We start from the raw sequence: 16,365 nt of genomic DNA, 5'->3' as shown, positions 1-16,365 counted from the left end.
ACATGTCCTTTAAAGATGTCTTGCCTTTCACACATCTGAAACGGAAACATTTTGAAATAACTACGGGAAGGTATACAAGCGATTAAATAAGATGATTCTTACTTATTGTGTTTGGGTTGGATGGAGGTGGATCCTTCGGAATCTCCGAATCATAACGTGATGAATGAATCCGAAATTAATTTTGTTCCTTTCGGATGCATGTGACTCCAGTCAATATCGTCCAATCGGCTCATTCCATTTCTCTTTTGTGGGTTGAACTAGCAGCGAAATAACACGTTAAAATGAATATAGCCAATCTTCTTGAAGTAACTTCCGAAAATACGAATTGATTCGGAAAAAACAAATATATGAAACAAATTTTCGAAAATGTAATCATTCTAACTTTGAGGAATATGACAAAAAAAATCAGTAACTTAAAGTGGAGTTCCACCCATAAATATAACATTACATCAGTAGTTTTAAAAAAAAATTCATTAGTCCTTTACGAAAATTTTTTTTTTTTTTAGATGCCTTCAAAGTGTTGTTGCTAGGCAGAATAGTTAACTTCCCACTTCCTGCACCTAGGTGCTTAAAGCGGTGGTTCACCCTTAGAGGGCACTTTTTAGCCTTAGATTCCTGCTCGTTTTGTCAAGGAGAATCGGCTATTTGTTTTAAAATATGTGCAGTACTTACCCGTTTATGAGATGCATCTTCTCCGTCGCTTCCGGGTATGGGCTGCGGGACTGGGCGTTCCTTCTTGATTGACAGTCTTCCGAGAGGCTTCCGACGGTCGCATCCATCGCGTCATGATTTTCCGAAAGAAGCCGAACGTCGGTGCGCAGTATAGAGCCGCACCGACGTTCGGCTACGAGTGACGCGATGGATGCGACCGTCGGAAGCCTCTCGGAAGACTGTCAATCAAGAAGGAACGCCCAGTCCCGAAGACCCATACCCGGAAGCGACGGAAGAAGATGCATCTCCAAAACGGTAAGTACTGCTCATATTTTAAAATAACTAGCCGATTCCCCTAGACCAAACGAGCAGGAATCTAAGGGGGAAAAAATGTTTTTTTAATAAATGGGTGAACTCCCGCTTTAAGCTTCCTAACCTACACCGCACAGACTCCTGGGAATGTAGTAGGTGTAACTTTCCAGGAGTCTGTGCACTCCCCAGTCTCGAAGAATCATGTGACTTGGACAGTACAGGTGCTGAAACCTGATCTGAAACCTATTACACTGCTTGTGCAGCACTGAGCATGTGCGAGATCTGCAATGGCTGAAATCCAGGAAGTCATACAGTCTGGCTTCATGATGCCCACACTTAAGATGGCCCCAGTCAATTTCTATTTTATAAAGTGTCTAAATGCTGTAACAACCTAACAAAACGGACCTTAGTTTACAGACTAACTTTACTAGAATACATTAAGCTTGTGTATTACAGGGGTATTTATATTTAAAAAGTGAAATTGTGGCCGGAACTCCGCTTTAACGAATGAATCCGAAACTAAACGCATTTTTACATAGTGCGCCTCTCTATTGACATCCACCAGCTAGTCGGGGAGCTGTCATTATGCGGTGGGAGTGCAGCAGTAGAGGATCGCCGAGGTGTTGGGGTTTTGTTCATGATTGGTGTTGAATTTACATAGGGGAACAGTGTTTATATATTTTTTTTAATAAAAAACATTTTGACAGTTGCTTTGTGTCTATTAAATATTTTTTATTCTTTTTTGAATTGGTAACAATCTTATGAAAACCTTTATCTTTTGAAAGAGGAGGGCTGCAGATGTGTAGGGGTCTCTTTATCTGGAAGGGTCATCCAGATTCTATTTAAGTAGGAATGAGGCCTTTGCCAAGGGGGAGTCCCCCTGGTAAGGTACCCTCCCAATATTCATCCCCTAGTCCTGAAACATACCGGGCCGCATGCCTTTCAGAAGTAAGAAAAGACATGGAGTCCACCTCAAAATCTATATCGGACCCTTATCCTAGATAAGATAGGATGAATATGGATGGGAACACCATGCAAAAAAAAACAAAAACCCTCTCAATGTCCATATCTCTGGTAGGAATTTGTAAGGGTGACTTCACTCAAGAAATGAAAGAAAACTGCTATGGAATGGTCCGCACACTTTAGACCCTAATCCTCAAGACTTTTTGGGAAGGTATAAGTTCGGCAGAGGGTAGAGTGTTTACCAGATGGTGCCACCATGTGATGTCACTGGATGGACCTGCCCCTTACCAATTTAAGCATTTGATTCATGTATGTTAGCCCAACATTAAAGCTGCAGTGGGCCACTTAGATTCACAGGGCCAGATTCACAAAGAGATACGACGGTGTATCTACAGATACACCATCGTATCTCTGACTTACACTGGTCCTATCTATGCGCCTGATTCATAGAATCAGTTACGCATAGATAGGGCTTAAATCCGACAGTGTTACACTGTCGGATCTTATTTTCGATTTAAAAATGGCGCCGGGGGCGTTCCCGCTGATTTACCTTGAATAATATGTAAATCAGCGAGATACGCAAATTCACGAACGTACGCGGACCCGACGCAGTCTTCTTACGACGTTTCCGTATCGGCTTTCCCGTCGTATACTTACCCCTGCTTTTATCAGGCGCAGCCAATGTTAAGTATAGCCGGCGTTCCCGCGTCGAGTTTTCTAACGTCGTTTGCGTACGCCGATTCACAAACACGCGCGTCGCAAGTCACGCTCACGTCGAAACCACTGACGTCCTAGTGACGTCAGTGGGAGCAATGCATGCCGGGAAATTCCCCGGACGGCGCATGCGCATTTAAATCGGCGCGGGAACGCGCCTGATTTAAATAGTACACTCCCCCTAGCCGCGGAATTTGAATTCCGCCGGGGGATTTAGGATCCGCCGCCGCAAGTTTGGAGGTAAGTGGTTTGTGAATTAGCCACTTGCCTCTCAAACTTGCGGGAGCGGATCTTAAATCACGTAGATCGAGCGGATCTATAGATCCGCTGATCTACGTGAATCTGGCCCACAGAGTGTAATTGTTCTTACAATGTTGGGGTAACATACATGAAACAAATGTTTTTTTTATATCTAAGGCACTGAAGTAGTATATAAAACCCCCTACTTTATACTACAAAGGAATACAAGTGACCTGAGGGATCTGGAGTAAAAACTGGATGTACACTGACCTACCTGGTTTCTACACTGACCTACCTGATTGCTGCATGGACCACTACACTGACCTACCTGACCCCTACAGTGACCTACCTGATTGCTGCACTGAAATACCTGACCACTACACTAAGCTACCTGATTCCTACCTGACCACTACACTGGCCAACCTGTTCCCTACACTGACCACTACATTGACCTACCTGATTCCAGCCCCCTCCATTTGGGGGGGGGGGGTGTGGCGTGTCACATCCTCAGCTCTGAGGGGCTTATGTTGGGACCTGTAGTGCCTCATTAAGAGGATGAGGTCAGTGGTGGGTGAGTGGCAGTGCTGGGGGGGGGGTTAGTGACAGTGCTTGGGAGGGGATGAGATCACTTACTCTCACTTGCTGTCATATGTTAGTCAGTGTCCACTTGGAAGGGAAGAGGGGGTTGGCGAGGGGAGAGAGAGAGGGGGGGTAGAGAGAGAGGGGGTGAGTGAAAGTGATCCCCTATCCCTGTGTGCAGTCCCTCCTGTGCCCCGCTGTCTGTGGGTAGGTGTGTGTGATGCACCTACCTCCCGCCCATCCTCTGGCCCCTTGGTCAGCCTATCTTTCCTCTTGATGACAGTCACAGCTGGAAGCGGACATTGGAGAAGGTGTACAGGCTCTGGGATGTGCCGGGGATGCTGCTCGGGTCAGGGTTGCAGTGAGGTCTTCTCCCACTCCGTCCCGGGCTGTTCCTTCTAGCCAACCCCATGCTGCTCACCGGGGGCCACCACTCACTGTTTCAGGATGGTGCTGGCTTTGTCTCCGCTGCCCCGCATCTCGCCGCCACTGGACCAGATGGACTGTCCCTCTCTAGGACCATGGCATGACAAGGGGGCGGCGGCGGCGGAGCTCATCTGTGTTGGGCCCAGGAGCAATAGCACGGAGGAGGAGGAAGTGAAATCCTCATCCGCTTTTAATGCTGGGCAGGGAGGGAGTTTCAGCTGTGACGTAACTGGTTGCTAGACTCCAGGCGGCTCTGGCAGGAAGTGGCCAGGATTAGAGTCAGCCGGAGCCCGCACTACGTTGCCTCAATCTGCCCCTGCCCCTGAATTGTTCCAAGTGTCAGTTTTATTCCCGGGATACTGTATTGTCCCAGAATGAAGGTGCACGGGATGTCACAGATGTCAATTACGGGACAGTCCCGGGACACCCTACAAGATATTTGTCTTAACAGCTGAGATACTTGGATGAAAGCACTAAAAACCTGCTTAGTGTCTGCTAAAATACATCCCATCATTGATGTCAGTGGATAGGGATGAGCCGAACATCCCCCCACCCCCCCCCCCCCGGTTCAGTTCGCACCAGAACATGTCCATGTTGTGGATGATGACTTCAGACAACTACATGAGATAACTATCCACTCACTTTTATTGATTTGAACTGTGCACTATATACCAGCTGGAGCAATCCATCAAGCTGTTTGGAGATTTAATATTTGGACTTCAATTGTTTTCATCATTATGCACTAGTGGTCAAGATTTCTGTCATTGACCCTTTCATTTCAGCGCTGCACTTCTGTTATATAAAAAGTCCAGTAAGTGGCCTTAGCCTTGTCCCGGGGAAATAATGGTTGCTGCACAAATAAAGGTACCCTGTGCAGGGCTTTTTTTCAGCGGAAACGCGGGGGAATGCAGTTCCGGCACCTCCTGGACTGACTGGCCCAGATTCAAGAAGCACTTGCGCCCGCGCAACCATAGGTTGCGCGGCGCAAGGGCTTACTTGCTCCGGTGTAACGAGTGCTCCTGATTCAGGAACCTCGTTACACCGACTGCAGCCTAGGATATGACAGGCATAAGCCTCCTTATGCCTTCATATCCCAGGCTGCATTCTTGCGTTGGCCGCTAGGGGGCGCGGCCATTGTGATCGGCGTATAGTATGCAAATTGCATACTACCACCGATTCACAAAAGTTGCGCGGGCCCTGAGCACGCAAGGTACGGAGTTTCCGTACGGCAACTTTAGCGCAAGGTTGCTCCTGCTAATAGCAGGGGCAACCAATGCTAAAGTATAGCTGCGCTTCCCGCTCGTGAAATTTAAATTTCACGTCGTTTACGTAAGTGATTCGTGAATGGCGCTGGATGCCATTCACGTTCACTTAGAAGCAAATGACGTCCTTGCGACGTCATTTGCCGCAATGCACGTCGGGAAAGTTTCCCGACGGAGCATGCGCTGTTCGCTCGGCGCGGGAGCGCGCCTAATTTAAATGATTCCCGCCCCCGGCGGGATCATTTACATTAGGCGCCCTTGCGCAGGGCTAATTAGCATAGCGCCCGTGCAATTTACGGAGCTACTGCTCCGTGAATCGCGGGCAAATCGAAATATTTGCGTGGGCGCAGAGAAAAATCTTTGCTCTTTGCCCACGGAAATATTGCTCCGATCTACCTGAATCTGGGCCACTGTATGCAATGGCAAGGGGTGCTGGAGTGTGCTGCAGGGTATTGATGCTCACTGCTGGGGATCTATTTTTGCAGGGGGAGGGGGGTCTGTTATTGCTGGGAAGGTCTATTGTTGCTGAAAGAAATCTACTGTTGGGGGATGGGTCTATTGTTGATGGCAGCCAAAGAGTCTATTCATGATGGCTGTGCGGAGATCTGTTAATGCTGCCGGGAGTCTATTGTTGCTGGGGGGGGGGGGGGTTTTGTTGTGGGTGGTCCATTGTTGTTAGGAAGATATATTGTTGCTGGCTGCAGTGGATTTATTTTTACTGCTTTTCTTGATATTACCAAATTCCATACAAATTACTTGGCACCAGAAAATTATACTTGGTTCTATGTTGTCTAAAAGGGACGGTACTGTGAGGTGGGTTGGGGCGTAGAAAAGGGGTGACTCGAAAAGGGGGCGTTCCTGCACCTATTGTCTGAGAAAAAAAGCCCTGACCCTGTGTGCCAGGGAAATGGCCTAGCGTAGCCTAGAGGAAGCCACCACGGGGTAGGCTTCCCCTGTGAGATACACTGGGTGCCAAATGAGGAGGGGAACATAGAGAAAGTTTCTGCCCTTATGAGTAGACTAAATCCTGGGCCAGGACAGTCCTGCAGCATCCGTGACACTTGACAATTAAAACAAGGCCGTGTTGGAGGTCAAGTAGTCTCCGTAGGGGCCTTAGCCTTGTCCCGGGGTATGATGATTTCGGCAAAAATGAAGGTGCCCCATGTGCCAGGGAAATTATCCTATTCCAAGGGCCTAGCGGAGCCCAGAAGAACCCACCCCGGGGTAGGCCTCCCATGTGACCCACACTGGGTGCCCAACGAGGAGGGGAACATGGCGAGAGTGTCACCCGCATGCCCTTACGAGTGGACTAAATCCCGGGACTTTTCTGCAGCATCTGAAATAGTTGACAACATTTACAAGGCTGTATTCACACAAGATGTTTCTTGGGGCTGCAGTTCTTTGAAACTTTGCCTTTGCCTGGTTTGAAGTTATTCTAAAGAGGTGTAATGCAAGTAACCAGGGCACATGTAGTTTCCAACCTGGGTCAGTAGACACATTGGGTTATGAGGACAGCAAGTGGTTACCAAGTGTTGTCGGCATTATCTCCCCTGGTGGTCTTTTCCCATCAGGAGCAGATCAGTGTTCAGAAGTCCCTAAGTATACACGGTACATGGTCATCTCTAAGGTTGGAGGTCAAGTAGTCCTCGTAAGCAAGCTTTAACCTTGTTACAGGGTATGATGGTTTTGGCACAAATAAAGGTGCCCCATGTGCCAGGGAAATAACCCTATTCCAAGGGGCCTAACGTAGCCCAGAAAAACCCACTCGGGGTAGGCCTCCCATGTGACCCACACTGGCTGCCCAACGAGGAGAGGGACATGGCGAGGGTGTCACCGGCCTGCCCTTACGAGTAGACTAAATCCCGGGACTGTCCTGCAGCCTCCAGAAGAGTTGACAACTTATACATGGCTGTATTCACACTACGAGATGTTTCTTGGGGCTGCAGTTCTTTGAAACTTTGCCTTTGCCTGGTTTGAAGTTATTCTGAAGAGGTGTAATGCAAGTAACCAGGGCACATGTCGTTTCCAACCCGGGTCAGTAGACACATTGGGGTATGAGGACAGCAAGTGGTTACCAAGGGTATTGGAGCAAGGGAGTGTTGTCAGCAGTATCTCCCCTGGTGGAGGTCAGTTTTCAGAAGTCCCCAAGTGTACACAGTGCATGGTCATCTCTAAAGTTAGAGGTTAAGTAGCCCCCGTAAACGGCCTTAGCCTTGTCCCAGGGTATGATGGTTTTGGCACCAATAAAGGTATCCTGTGTGCCAGGGAAACTACCCTATTTCAAGGTGCCTAGCATAGCCCAGAAGAACCCACCCCAGGGTAGTCCTCCCATGTGACCCATTCTTGGTGTCCAACCCGCCTGCCCTTACGAGTAGACTAAATCCCACAACTAACTTAAATAGCCTTGCAGGGATTAAAGCGGAGCTCCACCCTAAAGTGGAACTCACGCTGATCGGAACCCGCCCCCCCTCCGGTGTCACATTTGACACCTTTCAGGGGGGAGGGGGGTGCAGATACCTGTCTAAAGACAGGTATTTGCCCCCACTTCCGGCCACACGTTCGGGCAAAAGACGGGTTTTTCCTGACTTCCCGTCTGTCGCCCGTTGTGTGCTGGGAACACTCGGCTCCCAGCACACAGCGTGTGAGCCAATCGGCGGGCGCAGCGCGACTCGCGCATGCGCCGTAGGGAACCGGGTAGTGAAGCCGGAGCGCTTCACTTCCTGGTTCCCTCACTGAGGATGGCGGGGGGAGCAGCAGAGAGACGAGTGATCGCTCATCCTCTGCTGCGGACGGCGCTGGACTCCAGGACAGGTAAGTGTCCTAATATTAAAAGTCAGCAGCTGCAGTATTTGTAGCTGCTGGCTTTTAATATTTTTTTTTTAATGGCACATCCGCTTTAAATGCCGTTTTTGTATGTGTACGCTATAATCTATTTTGTTCTGTTTGTGGTCCGGGATTGCCCGGGACAGTCTCGCATTTTGCAGGTCTGTCCCGGGCACCTTCATTCCAGGACAATACAGTGTCCGGGAATGAAACTGACACAGCCACCCCCCCAGGCCAACCAGATACTGTTGCGCAATTTCCGCACACGCCGCGGGACACCGGATTGTCCGGTAGCAGTTGAGCGTCTTTCAGGTGAAAAGGGGTTAACGCTACAGGACTCCGTAGGACCCCTGAATTATCTCTCACAGCAGGGTCTCTGTCTCACTCTGCTTACACCCCAGGAACTCCCCCACACGTGCCAGGGCTTTTCTATATATGGAAAACCACCTCCAAAATGGCCGCCCAGATCTCGTGTGTCCTATCAGGACACCAGGCTCCTCCAAAATGGAGTTGGGGACACTCTAGAGGCAGAAGTGTTAAACATAAATACATACAAAAACATAACAATTCGACTGTAATTTAAACACATATGATTACTCTCCCACTTAACCAGGCTGCCCTATCACTAGCAGTTGCCTACAAGCAGGCAGGCGGCTGGCCGGGACTTGAGCCAAGGCAGAAGAACATGCAAGCGGAGCTGAATGGGCATGCACTAAAGAAATATTCCCTCCGCTCCGACCAGCACATATCAGAAAGGGGCTCAGATACTGAAGAGAAATACACCCCCTAAGCTAGTAGGAGTGGTGGAGCGGGGTTTTGTCTAGTCACCCTATTGTAGAGTGTGTGCCCCTCCTCCAAGACTGCTGTTTTTGTTTAAATCCCAGGACTGTCCTGTAGCATCCGTGACATTTGGCAATAATGACAAGGCCGCATTCGCGCTACGAGGCGTGTCTCGGGGCTGCAGTTCCTCTAAACTCCACAAGGTGGTGATCTCACCTCTACCCGGACAGGAAGTGATGTCAGGTGCAGACAGGAAGTCTCAATGAAAGACAGGAAGTGATGTCAGGAACAAACAGGAAGTTCCGGGTGAGAGGTCAATCGGGAGGAAGTAGAGAGGAGACATTGTTGGAAGTGGCAGCAGAGGAGGTAATAAGATCTTATTTTCTATTTACACCCAGTCGTTTTTTTATATGTGTGTTGCACAGTTCTTAGGACGTTTGTATTGCAAAACTGTCTCTGGCCGTCTGAGAGCGTCTGTTGAGAGCTGAAGGGTTGCACCCTTTGTTCTCAGGATCAGGTGGATGAGTAGGGGCACAATGTACCCTATACTATACCCTATACTAATTTATAAGGTTGCACGATACTGTTTTTTTTTTTTACCAGCAAGTACGAGTGCCGATACTTTTGTTCAAGTAATCGCCGATGCCAACTACCAGTACCTTTGCGGTGCGATTTTGAGCCCATACAAAATGAATGGGCTCGAATCACACTGCAAAGAATCGCAGTAAACTTCCTACATCTCCTCCAGCCCTGTGAGCACCGCAAGCGGCTGTGGTTTTCCTTCATTGGTGGGACGGGGGACACCATACCTCCCAACATTTTGAGATGGGAATGAGGGACACCTACTAGCAAATGTATGTAGGCATAGGCCCAGATTCACAAAGGACTTACGACGGCGCAGCGCCATGTACGCCATCGTAAGTCCTAATCTGGGCCGTCGTATCTATGCGACTGATTCTTAGAATCAGTTACGCATAGATATCCATTAGATCCGACAGGCGTAAGTCTCTTACGCCGTTGGATCTAAACTGCAATATATATTTTTTGCCCGCTAGGTGGCGCTTTAGTCGATTTCCCCGTCGAGTATGCAAATTAGATAGATACGCGAATTCCCGAGCGTACGCGCGGCCGACGCAGTAAAGTTACGACGTTTACGTTAGGCTTTTCCCGGCGTAAAGTTGCCCCTGCTATATGAGGCGCAGCCAATATTAAGTATGACCGTCATTCCCGCGTCGAAATTTTAAAAAGTTACGTCGTTTGCGTAAGTCGTCCGTGAATGGGGCTGGACGTCATTTACGTTCACGTCGAAACCAATGACGTCCTTGCGACGTCATTTGGAGAAATGCACACTGGGATTTTTTAGGGACGGCGCATGCGCAGTTCGTTCGGCGCGGGGATGCCCTTCATTTAAATGATACACGCCCCCTACCCGCCGAGTTTAAATTCCGCCGGGTGATTTACGCTACGCCGCCGCAACTTTACAGGCAAGTGCTTTGTGAATAAAGCACTTGCCTGAAAAACTTGCGGCGGCGTAACGTAAATCGGATACGTTACGCCGCCGCACAGATACGCCCGCTGTACCTGAATCTGGCCCATAGGCTACACCCCCTGCCACACCCACTTAAAGGAGAATTAACCCCAAAAAAGGTTAATGAAATCCACACTACCACTACTATTCGTTTATATTGGCTTTAAAAATTTACAAATGCAGCAATTTATCATTTGGATGAAAGGATTAGCGTTGGGAAACACCTTTTGAAAGACAAGAAGTGCATTTTATATGCAACTATGAGGATCAGACCAAAATGAGGGGGGAAAAGGGGCATTACTTGAAATCAGGGACAGCCCCTTGAAATCGGGGACAGTTGGGAGCTATGGGGACACTTTTGTATGGGCTCAAATCGCACCGTAAAGGTATCAGTTTCAGGTATCGGAGCATTTGTACGAGTACTTGGTATCGGTACCGGTGCAACCCTACTAATTTATGTAGGTGATATATGGGGGGGGGGCCCTTAATAATGCGGGGCTTCCAGACTTGGATTTGGACCCCACCTGTGTACCCCCACATCTATCATTAGTACCAAAATGTCTTTATCACAGTCTGGGGGATTGATTCAGATGTTCATTCTACGTAGGACGTATCATACTCCCTACGTCCAATTTATTATTGGGCTGCACGCTAGTTCTAATAGATGTGTGAGAAACAAAGTGGATCTCCTCAATTTTTTTTATGGAGATCTCGGGAAGCTTTTCCACTATGGACACAAAGAAGTTTCGATGTTAAATACAGTACCTTACCTTAGAGGGTAACCAGTTGCAGATTGCCCACTGGCTTTTTACTGCGGGAGACCGGTCTGCGCCGGATCATGTATATCGGGAGTAGGCAACGTCGGCCCTTCAGCTGTGGTGAAACTACAAGGCCCAGGACACATCGCAAGACCCTGACAATCAAAGGCATGACTTCTGGAGTCAGAAGCATGATGAGATGTGTAGTTTCACCACAGCTGGAGTGCCGAGGTTGCCTACCCCTGATGTACATGTACGTGATCCAGCAATTCTGGCCAGAGGGTGCACGCACCTGCTCGCCGCCCCATCTGCCTCTCAACCACCCATTCTTAGTGCCATTAGAAGATACTTGTTTTTGCAATGCCTTAATATAGGTCCTCTATTCCCGCTGGGAGCAACCCACTTATTAACCCCTTATATCCCCATCCTAATATTGTACAACCAATACAGTCTAGATCATTTTCTGCTATCCATTTACAGAGAAGCCTGCATCGATCACATGACCACATCAATGAAGATGGAGGAGGACCGGAGTTACATGACTGAGGAGATACTAAACCTCACCCTGGAGATCATCTACCTGCTGACCGGAGAGGTGAGGAGGATTCTGGGAGGTCACATGACATCACTCTTATCTCTATTAATAAAACACAGACCTGACTGGAGAGGTGAGGAGGATTCTGGGAGGTCACATGACATCACTCTTATCTCTATTAATAAAACACAGACCTGACCGGAGAGGTGAGGAGGATTCTGGGAGGTCACATGACATCACTCTTATCTCTATTAATAAAACACAGACCTGACCGGAGAGGTGAGGAGGATTCTGGGAGGTCACATGACATCACTCTTATCTCTATTAATAATACACAGACCTGACCGGAGAGGTGAGGAGGATTCTGGGAGAGTCTCATAATGTTATTCGTTCTTTCAGAGTTATCCTCCTGTAAAGTCTGGTGACCCGGTTACCATCACAGTGCCTCCATGTGGCTCCCTAAAACCCAAGAGACACAACATGGAGAAGATTCTAGAAGTCACCAAGAAGATGATGGAGCTGCTGACAGGAGAGGTGAGGAGGATTCTGGGAATTCTGGGACATTATCCAGTAACAGACAAGGGATGTGTTTGGATGGTGACTGTATCATTGTGTGTGTCAGAAAGATAATTAATAATTATTTATCGTTATGAATTTTTACACAGTCAAGTTGGTTAATGAATGTTTTATACTATATTTAGAGTGGAAACCTCGAAGATTATATTATTGAGGTTAAAGAAGAGTTTAAAGAGGAGGATGAAGAGTATGGTGTCGTGAAGGTGCTTTTTGAAGGACACAAGAATATGATGGATCCACCTTATAAAAGAAACCCACCAGAGAGATGTCCCCGTCCTCTGTATTCCCGGGATTCCACACAGGAAGGTCACACCATCCCCCACCATCATCGGGTAGGTGGAGTTGAGGGTCGGGAACATAAAGTGGTTGAACACTCTGACATGTGGAGATGATGTGTGGACTCTACAAGATGATATTTTCTATGTGATCTCACATCATAAATACTTCTATGTTACAGATGTTATTTTCTGCCATTCTGTTGGTTTAGGGTGAAGATCTGATGATCATGAAAGTTGAGGGTGAAGTAGAGGAGACGTATGTGAGGGATGATCAGCAGTATACGGAGGAGGCTGGAATGACGAGGACATTCATAGAGGAGGACACTCCTACAGAGATCAGCACAGGTGACCCATAATATATTCTTCTCATATCTCTTCTCTGTTACTGCTCACTGAGTAAGCCTAGGCCTATGGTCACCTTTTCTATGGTAAAGGTTCTACAAGTCTGAACTTTGACCCTCTTGTTTATCAGAGATCACATGACCCAGTGCCTAGGCTTGTGGTTGTGTAAAGAGCACGCCCCTCCCAGTCCCCATTGGTTCCTGCTCTTCTGACAAGGCTGTGTAAATGTAGAAGTGATCTGGGAGGAGGACCAAAGGTTCTTTGATGGGGGGGAAGAGTCCCAGCTGGTTGGGACTTCCACAGAGAACATCTCCTCACTCATATCTACCTGATCCAGATGGAATCTTGATGGAAGTGAACTAACCCTCTCAGATATATTGATGATGTTTTTCTATTTTTCCAGGACACGCCATGGAGAAACCCTCAAAGGATCGTCTCACTTTATCTCCGGGTTGTAAAATGGAAGATGAGGACATCACAGGAGATTGTGGAGGAGAAAAGACAATGAGCTCCACTATGGATGGAGGACTTCACAGTGTGGATAGACCATGGAACCCCTCCGACTCTGACCAACCTCGTACTGCGAGGGATGGGGCCGGAAATTGGGGGGATAGGGAATTTTCCTGTCCTAAATGTAAGGAAAGTTTTAGCTCTGAATTAGGTCTTTCTGTACATCTGCGATCTCACACGGGTGAGAAGTTCCATTCCTGTTCTGAGTGCGGCAAATGTTTTCTTCATAAATCAGAACTTGTCATACATTACAGATCACACACAGGTGAGAAGCCGTTTTCCTGTCCAGAGTGCGGGAAATGTTTTCACTGTAAATCCAAGCTAGTTCGACATTACAGATCTCACACGGGCGAGAAGCCACATTTCTGCCCCGAATGTGGAAAATGTTATTCAAGGAAATCGCACCTTTTGAGACATCAGAGGTCTCACACAGGGGAGAGGCCGTTTTTCTGCCCCGAGTGCGGGAAACGTTTTTTTCAGAATTCAGACCTTGTTAGACATCAAAGATCTCACACGGGCCAGAAGCCTCATGCCTGCCTCGAGTGCGGGAAATGTTTTGCACAGAAATCGGACCTTGTGATACATCAAAGATCTCACACAAAGGAAAGCCCCTTTTACTGCCGACAGTGCGGGAAACGTTTTTCACAGAGGTCCAGTCTTCAGAGACATCAGAAATTGCACACGGAGAAGTTTTTTTCCTGTTCCGAGTGCTTTAAATGTTTTCCATCGGAATCGGACCTTCTGACGCATCAAAGGTTTCACGCAAAGGCGAAGCCGTATACCTGCCTTGAGTGCGGGAAATGTTTTGCGAAGATGTCTCTTCTTAGAAGACATCAGAGGATTCACACGGGTGAGAAGCCGTATCCCTGCCCTGAGTGCGGGAAATGTTTTTCACAGAAGGCCAGTGTTGCTGCACATCAGGTATGCCACACACGGGAAAGGCAGTCCTTGGGAAACGTCATCCACATGAACCAGAGCTTGTGATGCATCGGGGGAGAAAGCGTATGCCTGCCCCGAGTGCGGGAAATGTTATATACGGAGATCAGACCTTGTTATACAGTGGGGGGGAAATAATGATTTGGCTCCCCTGCAGATTGTGTACATGTGCCCACTTACAAAGAAATGAAGTTCCTATAATTTTTATCATAGGTGTATTTTATATGATAGAGACAGAATATCAACCAAAAATCCAGAAAAAAACCACGATACAAATGTTATAAATGGGGGTTGCATTTCAGTGAGTAAAATAAGTATTTGATCCCCTTAGTAGTTGGTGGGGAAACCCTTGTTGGGAAGCACAGAGGTCCGACGTTTCTTGTAGTTGGTGATCAGGTCTCCACACATCTCAGGAGGGATTTTGGTCCACTCTTCTTTACAGATCTTCTCTCAAGCCTTAAGGTTTCTTGGCAACTCGAAATTTCAGCTCCCTCCGTACATTTTCTGTAGGATTAAGGCAGGGCTCGACAAATCCCGGGCGCCAGGTCGCCATGGCGACTAGAAATGGTGTCCTGGCGACTTGGCTTGGAAGGTGGGTGGTGAGCCGTTGGTATTACAAGTTATTACCACCAGATGTGTGAGCTGGCGCCATCTGGTGGTGGCCGTTGGTATTACAAGTTAAGCATTACAAGTTAAACAGCAATTCTAATGTAATTTTTCACTATTTTCACTGCCATCTTCTTCCCTCTAATTAGAACCCCCAAACATTATATATATTTTTTATCCTAACACCCTAGAGAATAAAATTGCGATCGTTGCAATACTTTCTGTCACGCCGTATTTGCGCAGCGGTCTTACAAGCGCACTTTTTTGGGAAAAAATTACCCTTTTTCAATTAAAAAATAAGACAACAGTAAAGTTATCCCCATTTTTTTTAATATTATGAAAGATAATGTTACGCCGAGTAAATTCATACCCAACATGTCACGCTTCAAAATTGCGTCCGCTCGTGGAATGCCGACAAACTTTTACCCTTTAAAATCTTCATAGGCGACGTTTAAAAAAATCTACAGGTTGCATGTTTTGAGTTACAGAGGAGGTCTAGGGCTAGAATTATTGCTCTCGCTCTACCAATTGCGGCGATACCTCACATGTGTGATTTGAACACCGTTTACATATGCGGGCGCTGCTCGCGTATGTGTTCGCTTCTGCGCGCAAGCTCGTCGGGACGGGGTGCGTTTTCTGGCTCTTAACTTTTTTAACTGGCTCCTAGATTCCAAGCAAATTTGTCAACCCCTGGATTAAGGTCTGGAGACTGGCTAGGCCACTCCATGACCTTCATGTGCTTCTTCTTAAACCACTCCTTTGTTGCCTTGGCAGTGTGTTTTGGGTCATTGTCATGCTGGAAGACCCATCCATGACCCATCTTCAGTGTTCTAGCTGAGGGAAGAAGGTTCTCATCCAAGATTTTACAATACATGGCCCCGCCCATTGGCCTCTCAATGCGGCAAAGTCGGCCTGCACCTTTATCAGAGAGCCAGCCTCAAAGCATCATGTTTCCACCTCCGTGTGTGACTGTAGGGGTGGTGTTCTTATGCCGCGTACACACGATCGGAAAGTCCGATGTGAGCTTTTGGTTGGAAATTCGGACCGTGTGTATGCTCCATCGGAATTTTGCTGTCGGAATTTCCGCCAACAAAAGATTGAGAGCGGGTTCTCTATTTTTCCGACGGAAAAAGTTCCTGTCGGAAACTTCTGATCGTCTGTGACGTCCAAAAAAAAAACACGCATGCTCACAATCAAGCAGAAGAGCCGAACTGCCTATTTAACTTCATTTATCTCGGCTCGTCGTACGTCACCGCGTTCTTGACGGAAATTCCGACCGTCAAGATTTGTGTGACCGTGTGTATGCAACACAAGTTTGAGCCAACATTCCGTCAGGTAAAAAATCCACAGTTTTCTTGTCGGAATTTCCGATCGCGTGTACACGGCATTCGGGTCATGCTCGCCATTTTTCTTCCTCCAAACACGGTGAGTCGAGTTAATGCCGAAGAACTCAATTTTGGTCTCATCTGACCACAGCACTTTCTCCCGATCTTTCTCTGAATCATTTAGATGTTCATTGGCAGACTTCAGACGGGCTGTACATGTG

At 47.6% G+C, this 16,365-nt stretch overlaps 2 protein-coding genes across 2 annotated transcripts in view; one reads left to right on the top strand and one right to left on the bottom strand.

The window, feature by feature from the left end:
- The window catches only part of LOC120909605 (zinc finger protein 585A-like), a 167,801-nt gene that overhangs the window by 97,987 nt on the left and 53,449 nt on the right, over positions 1 to 16,365 (bottom strand). The window lies entirely within an intron of this gene.
- LOC120909658 (oocyte zinc finger protein XlCOF7.1-like) lies at positions 9,084 to 14,454 on the top strand. Its single transcript, XM_040321420.1, has 6 exons — positions 9,084 to 9,116; positions 11,517 to 11,631; positions 11,971 to 12,105; positions 12,273 to 12,479; positions 12,635 to 12,770; positions 13,171 to 14,454. The coding sequence occupies exons 2-6, from the start codon at positions 11,536 to 11,538 to the stop codon at positions 14,259 to 14,261; spliced, it is 1,665 nt and encodes a 554-aa protein (XP_040177354.1). The 5' UTR covers positions 9,084 to 9,116; positions 11,517 to 11,535; the 3' UTR covers positions 14,262 to 14,454.

This window comes from Rana temporaria, chromosome 8 (assembly GCF_905171775.1).
Source record: "Rana temporaria chromosome 8, aRanTem1.1, whole genome shotgun sequence".
Lineage (NCBI taxonomy): Eukaryota > Metazoa > Chordata > Amphibia > Anura > Ranidae > Rana > Rana temporaria.
This window is presented reverse-complemented; position numbering and strand designations above follow the sequence as displayed.

What these genes read in the sequence shown, in the direction of transcription:
- LOC120909658 (XM_040321420.1), top strand. Translation starts at nt 11,536, where the DNA reads ATGACCACATCAATGAAGATGGAGGAGGACCGGAGTTACATGACTGAG. An exon ending in TCTACCTGCTGACCGGAGAG is followed by an intron (nt 11,632 to 11,970) that starts GTGAGGAGGATT and finishes TCGTTCTTTCAG; the next exon opens with AGTTATCCTCCTGTAAAGTC. An exon ending in CCATCCCCCACCATCATCGG is followed by an intron (nt 12,480 to 12,634) that starts GTAGGTGGAGTT and finishes CTGTTGGTTTAG; the next exon opens with GGTGAAGATCTGATGATCAT.